Source organism: Pteronotus mesoamericanus, unplaced genomic scaffold (genome assembly GCF_021234165.1).
Source record: "Pteronotus mesoamericanus isolate MK-2021 breed Mesoamerican mustached bat unplaced genomic scaffold, CSHL_Meso_final contig_502, whole genome shotgun sequence".
In the NCBI taxonomy this organism is placed as follows: Eukaryota; Metazoa; Chordata; class Mammalia; order Chiroptera; family Mormoopidae; genus Pteronotus; species Pteronotus mesoamericanus.
Window position 1 is genome coordinate 118,422 of NW_026555187.1, and position 10,485 is coordinate 128,906.

Genomic DNA, 10,485 nt, shown 5'->3' on the forward strand with positions numbered 1-10,485 from the left:
ACAGCCTCTTCTCATGCACGGACACTGTGTGAGTATATGTCTCATTAAAGGAGCCAGGACCTTCTGAAGTCTTGTCTGAGGAGAAACTGATAAGGAATCATCTCTGCCAGACTCCATTTCAGGAGACAATTAGACATCCGCACTCATTCATCTGCTCAGCTCTTCCTTCCTGTGTACCTACTAAGAGCCTTACTCTGAATGAAATGCTCAAACATGGCCTCCACCCCCAAGGACTGCGCTGTCCAGACCCACCGCTTTCCTGAAGAAACAATGCTTCTGGAAATGCCCTCCTGAATCCTGGGCACATGCGGCAGGGCCCTCATAAGGGCTCCCTGTGAGACGCTCAGTGGTACTCTGCGCCAGCTCTCCCCGGCTCCACGTTCAGGGACGCCATGCTGGTAACTTGAAATCAGCCAGGAGGGTACTTACGCCATGGAAGCTGATAAACGCTACAAATCAGGGCTTTTTTTTTTTTTTTTTTTTTTTTTTTTTGCTCTTGGTTTTTGTTTAGAGAAAGCCACTTGTTAAACATTTTCCAGCATACCATTGCGAACACCCATATTCCCAATACTTTCCTCTAAGATTCAGTTGTCTTAGCTGACTAGACTCTGTGATAGTATGGGATTTGAAGAAGATTCTCTGAATCTCCCCAGCAGCCCTAGTAGGTCTTCATTTCTCATGTGATGAAACTGATGCTTCATGGGACTATCTCGTATTACTGATGATGCAGAGATACAGGCTCCCTCTCGCATATTGTTTGAGATGTAAAGTGAATTGCGAAAGCCTTTTGGCAGTTGGCAAGTAAGAATTCATTACAATTTTTGATGTCTATGTCATTTGAACCAATAATTCTACTTCTAGGAGACGCTCCTCTGAAAAAAGGCTCAATCTTGTGCTTAAAGAGAAATGCACAACGCTGCTCATTGCAACAGGACTTGTCATGGCGGAAAAACTGGGAACACGTGAAACGTCCATCAGCAGGGGGATGCAGGCTACAGGCCTGTACATCCGTCCCATGGAATCTTGGGCAGCTCATAAGACCAATGATGTCGCACGTGCGCTGGAATGGTTCATATGGAAAATACCGAATGTTGGCATAGATTTGGCGCCCACATGCACTGCTGGTGGTAGAATGAAAGTGGCAAGACCCCTTTGGAAAGTGGTTTGGAAATAGCTACTAAAGCTATACATAACCATTCCCGATTACCCAGCAATTCCACTCAAATATGTGCACAACAGAAATGTGTACATATATTCATCAAAAGGCATGTACCAGAATATGTATAGTTCCATGGCTAGAAAAAAAAACTAGAAACAACCCAAATGCCCATCAATAATAGATTGGATAAATAAGTTGTGCTATAAATAAATTGTGATCGGATAAATAAGTTATTGGATACATAAGGAATGCTACAAAGCATGTGTTCTCAAGGGGAGCAATATTTTACCTCTATGTGACCCTCTAGTGAGGCAAAAATTGGTTTGGGAGAGTAAGAAATACAATATGTAGAATATAAGTAGATACTGATGAATGGGTGGATGATAGACAGAGAGATAAGTAGGTAAGACATTGGATAGGTATAGATATAGAGCATATCTGTGGTATTACATTTCACAAGGGACAATTAAAATGTCTTCTTGCAGTGATAATGAAAAAACAATTAAGAAATACTGCTCTTAATAAGATGAAAGACCTAAAGACACACGAAAAAAAGATTGAATCTCACAAACATAATGTTGAATGAACAAGATAAAAGAGAGAACCACTGAGTGATTTCATTTATATGAAGTGCCGAAATCAGAAGTTCATCTACAGTATCATTTATCAACATAGTGTTTGGGGAAGGCACAGGTGGAGTAGTGACAAGAAAGGGAACAGGAAAGGAAATCCAGGGGCAGGGTCTTGGTCACATTCTCTTCCTTCATCAGGTTCTGGTTGCATGGGTGTGTTTAATCTGTGGAATTCATCAAGCTGCATGCTTAGCAATTTGTGTAGTGTTTTTTTTTTCTTTATGTAGTTATTCTTTCATAAAAAGTTTTTTGAGAAAATAAAAATGAGTTTGTTCCATATATACCAACATAGAAAGGTGACCCAGGCATATCATTAAGTGAACAAGGCACGTAACAGAACAACTCAGTAGAATGAGCCAACATACACAACAAAGAGCTATAAATGTGTACGTCAATGCAGAGATGGGGGCCTGAGTGACTCTGAAACAAAAGAAAGACTTGGGGGAATGAGAATGTCCCAATTTTTCCTTAATTTTGTTATTGTGGCAAAATAGACATAACATAAAATTTACCCTTTTAACCATTTTTAAGTTTACAGTTCAGTGGCATTACGTACATTCACATTATTGTACAACCATCACCACCATCCACCTACAGAGCTTTTGTATCTTGCAAAACTGAAACTCTGACCCCGTTAAACAGTCACCCCCAATTCTCCTGCCCCAGTCCCTGGTGACCACCATTCTACTTTCTTTCACTATGAATTTGACTCCTCTGGGGACTTCATATAAGTGGAATCATACAATATTCTTCCTTTTGTGTCTGGCTTATTTCACTTAGTATAATGTCCTCAAGGTTCATCCGCATTGTAGCAGGCGTCAGAATGTCCTTCCTTTTAAAGGCCGAATAACATTCCACTAGATGCATGGACCACATTTTCTCTCTCCATTCATCTATTGAGTTGCTTCCACCTTTTGAGCATTGTGGATTATGAGCTGCTATGAACAGGAGCGTGCAGAAATACTTTCAATATTCATTTTTAATTCTTTGGGGAATAAACCCAGAAATGGGATTGCTTTATCAAATGGTCATTCTGTTTCTTTTCTTTTTTCTTTTTTTTCTTTTTTTTCTTTTTTTGAAGGAACCGCCCTTACTGTTTTCCACAGTGGCTACAGCATTTTATGAGAATGTTCCAGTGTTGCTGAATCCATTTCAGTATTGTTTGAATATTTCATTCCTACATATAAGCCCAAGAGAAATTAAAACATACATTCATACAAAGACTTGTGTGCTACAGTGCTGTCCAACCCATGGCCTGCAGGCCGCGTGCAGCCCAGGATGGCTGTGAATGTGGCCCAACACAAAGTCGTAAATTTCCTTAAAACCCTTTTTTGCTCATCCATTTTCATCAGTGTTTGTATATTTAATGTGCGGCCCAAGACAACTCTTCTTGCAGTGTGGCCCAGTGACGCCAAAAGGTTGGACACCCCTGGATAGCAACATCATTCATAATAGCCAAAAGTTGGGAACAATCCAAATATATATTTATGGGTGGGCGAAGAAACAAAATTAGGTATGCCCATACAGTGGAATGTCATTCAGCCATAAAGGAATGACATACTGACTGATACAGGTTACAGCATGGATGAACCCTAAAAACATGCTTAAGGAGCCCAAACACTTAAGACCACAATTATATGATTCCATTCATGTGAAATGTCTGTAACAGGAAAATCTATAGAGACAGAATACAGATTAGTGGTTGCCAGGGACTGAGAGATTTGAATGGGGATTTGGGGCAATAACTAAAGGACATGGGGTTTCTTTTATTTTGTTTGTTTGTTTGTTTTTCCCAAATGCCTGCTCTAACTAAAAGGTCAGTAGGGGGGAAAACTAGAAGGACAAAAACATTTTAAAGATTTTATTTATTTATTAAAGGAGGGAGAAAAACATCAATGTGTAAGAGAAACATCAATCGGTTGCTTCTCACGCACCCCCAACTGGGAACCCGGGCCCTGCAACCCAGGCATGTGCCCTTACAGGGAATCGAACCAGCGACCATTTGATTCATAGGCCAGCGCTCAATCCACTGAGCCACACCAGCCAAGGCAGGGTTTCTTTTTGAAGTAATGAAATGGTTCTAAAATTGTGGGGATGGTTGCACCACTCTGAATATAATAAAAACCATTGAATTGTGCACTTTAAATGGGCGGGTTGTATGGCATGTGAATTATATCTCTTTAAAGTCCTTACCACCAAATGAAGTGAAGTGCAGTAAAGACTGAGAAAGAATAGAGGAGGAAGGTCACGTGGAAGAGAAGAGAGGAGCTGAACCAGCTGCAGAGCATCGGTTGGAGCAGCTGAACAGGGTTCTCCGGGGCTGAACCCTCCTGGGTCTGAGTGTCAGCTGTGCCCATTGCTGGCCAAGTGACCTTGGGCAGTCATTTTACCTCTATGAGTCTCAGTCTTCTTTACTGCAAAATTGAGAGCAAACAACGCTGACCTCTTGGGGCTGTTGAATACTTGACAAGATAAGAAACCGAGAGAAACTCACACGATCTGCGCAGCTGAGGGTGGAAGAGATGGAGGTGGGCGTTAGGATGGAAATGATGGACAGATGATGGCCAGAGGACCTGGGCCTGGGGGCACTTCATGGGGAGCTGGTGTAAAGCTCTAGCTGTCGTGGATGCCCTGCCTCAACCTCCTCAGCCGGGGGCATTGGCTGAGCTTTGCCATCACCCATTGCGTGGGTGTTTGGCTTCATTTCTTCATCAAGGGTGTGTCCCTCCCGTCATGAGGTTTCTTGAGTGACAGAAGATTTAGGGACAATAAAGACCCAGACAGCTGCGCTGTCCAATTCAGACAGGCCCCTCAGGAAAAACCTGGGAAGATTCTGCACTGTCAGACCCTTCTCTGAGGCCAGCCCGTGGGCCAGACTCCTCTTCGGTGCCCAGCCCTGTTGGCAGCTAGGAGAGTGGCGAGACGGCCTGGCTCTACGGAGCAGCTACTGCTACAGAGAGTAAGTGATCTGGCACATGCTGGTCTCTCTCGCTCTCTCTCCCTCCTCCTCTCACTGCATGAATGAGTATTCTGGCCAGTTTTCCACCTATTTATCCATCGACCCATCCATTCTTTTATATGTTTCTTTGTTAACTCAGAGAATCCTCCCCAACACCTCTTCTGTGCCCACTCACACACTGGTGACTCTGACAGAGATGGAGATAAAGAATTCAGGCTTTTATTCCTAAACACTGAGCTGCCAGCTCAGCCACAAGAATAAGAATCAAAAGCTGCTGTAATGCAAGTCTAAATGGGCAGAGCTGTGGGAGTCCGGGGAAGGGAGAGGCAACTTCCAGGGCACCTAACAAGGGTCACTAAACCTACCTTGATTGCTCTGAGTGTAAAGCATCTAGTGCTCTTTGAAGGCTCTTTCAAGATGGGAAAGTTGAGTTTCAGAAAGGAAAGTGAGATGCTCAAGGTCCCACAGCTGGGAAGAAGCCAGGGCAGGACTTGATTCTGGTTTATCTGGCTCCAGAATCCATGCTCCTTCTGTCTACTTTCTCTCCCTCACAGTATTTGGCTTCCTTTTCCTTAAAGCAGTGGCTCCATCGTGCGTGTGTGTGTGTGTGTGTACACATACATGTGTTTAGTAAATATGTAAGAGAGAAAGAGAGAGAGATTGCATGTTCATTTCTGTCATGGACTAGAGCTTCATGAGAGCCAGGAGCATGTCTGTCTTACATAGGATATTTTCGATGTGTAGCTTATAACAGACACCCAGAAGATATTTGCTGGACAGATAGATATATGGGTGATTGGGTGGATAAGTGGATGGAGGGATGGGTCAATCAATGGATGAATCAATGGATGGATCAAAGGATGAATCGATGGATCAACGGATGGATCGATGAGTGGAGAGGTAAGTAGAGTGTGAGGAAAGACAAAGCAGACATGATGCACCCAGATTGGCAGAGAAGCATCTTGACTGGTAAAGAAGTGTAAAGAAAAGACAAGGAGGCGGGAAAACACTAAGAATCTGACAAAAATCATCCTGTTCAGCCGGAGAGTAGAACAGGACTCAGATGAGAATGAAGAATTTAAAGGTTCAGGCTCAAGGCAGAGGGAGGGAGTGTTTCAAAGTAGTATTCTCCACTTCAATGATCTTCTCATTTTAAACCCAACCTCAAAGCATCTCCTTGTTGATGCCTCTTCAACCAGTCAGCTCCTGGGCGGCAAAGAGGAATACATGGGCCACTCGCCCTGCTTATTGGTCCAGTAAGGGGTTCAGTCTGTCATCGGCTGGTGAGTGTCCTGGGGGAAGGATAGGGAAGTTTCCAGATGGGAGGTCCCATGGGGGTGGGCTTAGCAAGAGTTCTGGAGACATCCAGGGGTGGGAAACACAACTGGAGTGTCACACTAGACAGGGCATGCTTCATGGACTGCCACCTCTTGCTCAGGTTTGACCTTGAACCAAGTTCTCACCACTGGGGCCCTATTCAGTCTCAAAAATCCAGGTGTGCAAGCTAGTCTGTACCCTGAGGCACAGAGGCTTCAATCTCTCTTCTCTTGAATCCTCAGGATCAGCCAAGGCTGCAGAGAACCAGAGTCAGCGGAGACATGAGCAACCCTCAGCCCTTGGAAGAGATGCGCTGCATGCAGGTTGGGGGAGAGGGGTGGGAGCCTCTGAGGAGAGGACAGGTGAAGAGCTTAATGTTTCAGAGACAGCAAAGGGGATAAAAAAAAATCGTGGCCTGAATTCAGAGCTAGGAAGCACTTTGTGATCATTCAAATGGAGAAAAAGACTCAGACAGAATCCAAGTCCCGGGTTGGGGGAACCCAACTACATCTCTCTCTACTTCTCTTCTGAAGAGAAATTTTGACCCAAACATCCTTCTTCCTGAGATGGTACAAGATGGGATCTCAGCATTAGCTTTGGGAATTCAGGGACCTCTGCAAGTGAGAAAGTGCTACTAGAACACTCACGGGAAGGATGGAGAGACAAAGCCACCCAGCGTGACAACTGGAGGAGAACTTCAAAACCCTTCACACACACTCATTGTCTATATTTGGAAACTGAGGCTCAGCTAGGAGGAGTGACTTGCCCAAGTTCATATGGGACCAAAATAGAGATGGACGTCTAGAAGGAAATTAGATTTTTGGTGGTGAGAACACAATATAGGACACAGATGCACAATTACAATGTTGTGCACCTGAAATTTATATAATGTTTTTAACAAATGTTATCTCAATAAGTTTAATTAAAAAAAATAAAATCTCCTTTGTCAAATTAGAATTTCGCATCAATAAAAAATAATCTTATAGCATAAATATATCCCATGCAATCTTTGGGATATACTTATATACTAAAAGTGTTATTTTTTTAGTTCATCTGAAATTTGAGTATAACTAGACATTGGTATTTTACCCAGAAACCCTAGCCCCAGGCCTCTTTGGACCATATCTCCTGCTTCTCCTTGACCTCCCTACCCCTTTGATGATTTTGTCATCTCTTGGTCCAGGAGGCATATGACATGTCCCGTGCCCACCTAGCCCTGACACCGTGTGTCATCAAAGCCCGCGAAGGTTCAGAAAAAGACCTGGTCTCCCTGGAGCACATGTTCCAGCAGCTGGGATTTGAGAGTGGGGTCTAAAAAGAGACCCCACTGCCCAGGTATCGGGCAACCACTCAGGCTAACAGAGGGAGGGCTGGACCAGAAAGTGGGCTCCACACCTGAGTCTGGCCATTCCTCTTGCTCCAGCAATTCCAGGAAGAAATGGGGAAGTTCCAGCAGACCATCGATGCCCGGGAAGGCTTTGTCAGCTGTGCTTTCGTGGTGCTCATGGCCCATGGGGAGGAAGGGTACCTCAAAGGGACGGACGGGCAGGTGGTTGAGCTGGAGAACCTCTTCAGAGTTTTGAATAGCAAGAATTGCCAGGCCCTGCGAGCCAAGCCTAAGGCGTACATTGTGCAGGCCTGCCGAGGAGGTGGGCACCGAGCCAACGACAGAGCTGTGGTCCTGATCCGGTCCTGTCCCAGATCTAGAGCCCCAGCTAAGTCGGGTTGCTAATCTGCCTTATGGCCTCCTCCTTTCCCCAGCTTTCTTTCTGACTTTGACTTCATCTCTTCTTGGTGTTCCAGAACAAAGGGATCCCGGTGAAACAGTAGGTGGAGACAATGTTGAGATGATCACAGAAGACAGTCACCAAACCATCCCGACACACACAGACACCCTCCACATCTACTCCACCGCGGAGGGTATGAGCTCCCCGCTGAACCAAGGTGGCCTCTGCTCCCCCCACCTCGCCCACCGCTCTTGACCCCTGAGACGCTCCTCGAGGACCCTCCCTCTCCCAGGCCCCCTTGCACCCCACACACCCCCTCCCTGCCACCCCTATTGGAGCTCCCCTGAGCCCATTTCTCGGCACTCCCCGGGGTACCTTCCCTACAGACATGACGAAGAAGGCTCCTACTTCATCCAGACCCTGGTTGATATGTTCACGAATAAGAAAGGACCCATCCTGGAGCTTCTGACAGAGGTGAGTTGGGACAAGGTGCCTGGGACCACCACCCAGCCACAGCAGGGAGCAAGCAGAGCAGGTTGAGCCTCTTCCACGCCTTCTGCCTTTTCCCCTTCCCTCCTTCCAGCCCCAAATCCAACTCAGGTTCTAACACTAAGAACCCATCTCTTAGCAATGCCTTTCCCTTTCCAGGAAGCCCCAAAGCCCACAATATGTGAAATAATTTAGATAAAATACAGATGAATTTCTGTAAACAAAACAAAAACTTCTGTATGCTTTTATGGTGGATTAGGAAGAACACATAACAAGAATGCCACCAATGATTCCACAGAGGGGATGGCATAGGATGACATGATAAAGGTCACCTCTCTGAGGGCAGGGATACCCACCTGCTCTCTCCTCTAAACGTCTCCCTGTAAGTCCATCACACTGACTCCCCCAGGGCCCAGTCCCAAGCTAACCGCACCTGTTGCTGCAGGTGACCCGGCGGATGGCAGAAGGAGAGCGCATTCAGGAAGGGGAGGCGAGGAAAGTGAACCCCGAAGTTGAAAGCACCCTACGGAAACAGCTCTACTTGCAGTAGAAGTAGAAAGGACAGAAGGAAGCTCCCTCCCCGGTGCTCTCTCTGCCCCTCCGATGCATAAAGGCAGATCTCTCTATTCCCTCAAAATCTTCTCTCCCCGAAGCTGAATGGCACTCAGTCCTTCTTCCGTCACACCCCTGGTGCAGGTCCTCCTTCCAGCTATCCCTGTCCTTCTTAAAGCAATCCAGCTAAAACTGACACAAGGCACGATGGTAGCAATAACATCACCTCCCTCAGGCTGGACACCTTACCTCTATTAATGCAACCTAAAGCGGTAATTACTAATCCCACTTTCTGCTCCTATGCTTCTCAGAAACACTCTCCTATCTTTTATGAATCCTACGCGTACAAATGTAACCGGATAAAGCTCAAGATTTTTTGCTGATAAACCAATGCCCACTCACCACCTCCTATCTCTATCCAACCTTTGCTGGCTCCTAAATCTCACCCAGAGTTATAACCTCTTCCTGAGCCCACATCCATTCCTATCTCCCAGGGGTTCCCTCCCAATTCCTAGAAATTCAGTAAGGCAATGATCATCCTCTCTCTAAGACCCCTCTTCCTTGGCTAGGAAGCTGGTGGCTTGACACTGTTCTCCTGGTCCACGGGCTCTTTCTGGCCAATGAAGATGCTTCCTCCTTTTCTGGATCTCTCCCTCCTAATTAACACTGCCCCCACAACCACCACCAGGCCCTGGACTCTACCCCCTCTCCAGAAACTCCGGTTGGCCCACCATTCTTACGGTTTCAACTTTCGCCACTCTGAATCGGAGTATGTCGGAACTATGACAGATCCCCTAGTGTCACCCTGTTGTTTTGTGGACAACATGACAGAGGCTCAGAGATGTTACATGGTTTGCCAAATGCCACACAGTAAGTCAAGGGCAGGATCAGGGTCTGGTTTCCATCCCAGCCACCTTCCCATTGCCTGTTAAGCCTTGAACCATCAGAAAACTTTTCTAATGAGAGCGACCACCTGATAAAAAGTTCTCCCTACCTTGGTAACTGGAGCTCTCTGGAAGACTTCCAGAAATCCTTGATGCTCAGCATTCAAGGTTACCTCCGTGGAACCCCAGCGCTAGGCCGGAAGCTGGACCAGATACGTTGCCCTCGAGTCTGAGATACACGTCTCTGTGTCTCCAGCCTGGACAATTTCCCAGGGAAATAACCTATGCCCATATCTGCCATCACTGAAAGCTCATGGTTAAAGAGGAGTCTTTTCTTCCTGGTCCACCTCCAACTGTTCGCTGTCACCCTCAACCTCAGACTCCAGGTTGGGAAATCTGCAGTTATCTCTAACGCCCTTTTTCTCGCCCCCTCCTATGCCACCAGCCGCCCTGCCCAGCCCAGGCTGACTTTGGAACGCTTCTCATATCTGTCTCCTCTTCTCCAACGTGCCACTCTCCCAGTGCAGGTCGCACCCTCACATGTTTGCTCCTCTGCACCCGCTTCCTTCCTTGCCGCACCGCTTGGCTATCGCAGCCCTCCTCTGCCTCCACACCATCTGCAATTCTTGACCTTCTTAGAACACCCAAGAAGACACAATGGCACCCCATCACTTAGATAACAAGGCCAAGCTCCACATCCGGATTTCTCACTCCCTTATAATGCCGCCTCCAGCCACCTATCAGCCAAATTCATCCCTCACCTCCC

The 10,485-nt window shown here is 46.3% G+C and overlaps 1 protein-coding gene across 1 annotated transcript; it reads left to right on the top strand.

The window, feature by feature from the left end:
• The first annotated feature begins 6,348 nt into the window (after positions 1-6,348).
• CASP14 (caspase 14) lies at positions 6,349-8,833 on the top strand. The gene is given in 7 exon segments (XM_054578662.1): positions 6,349-6,390; positions 7,251-7,373; positions 7,376-7,402; positions 7,491-7,716; positions 7,871-7,985; positions 8,163-8,268; positions 8,729-8,833. Coding segments are annotated over 7 exon segments (744 nt in total).
• The last annotated feature ends 1,652 nt before the right edge of the window (positions 8,834-10,485 follow it).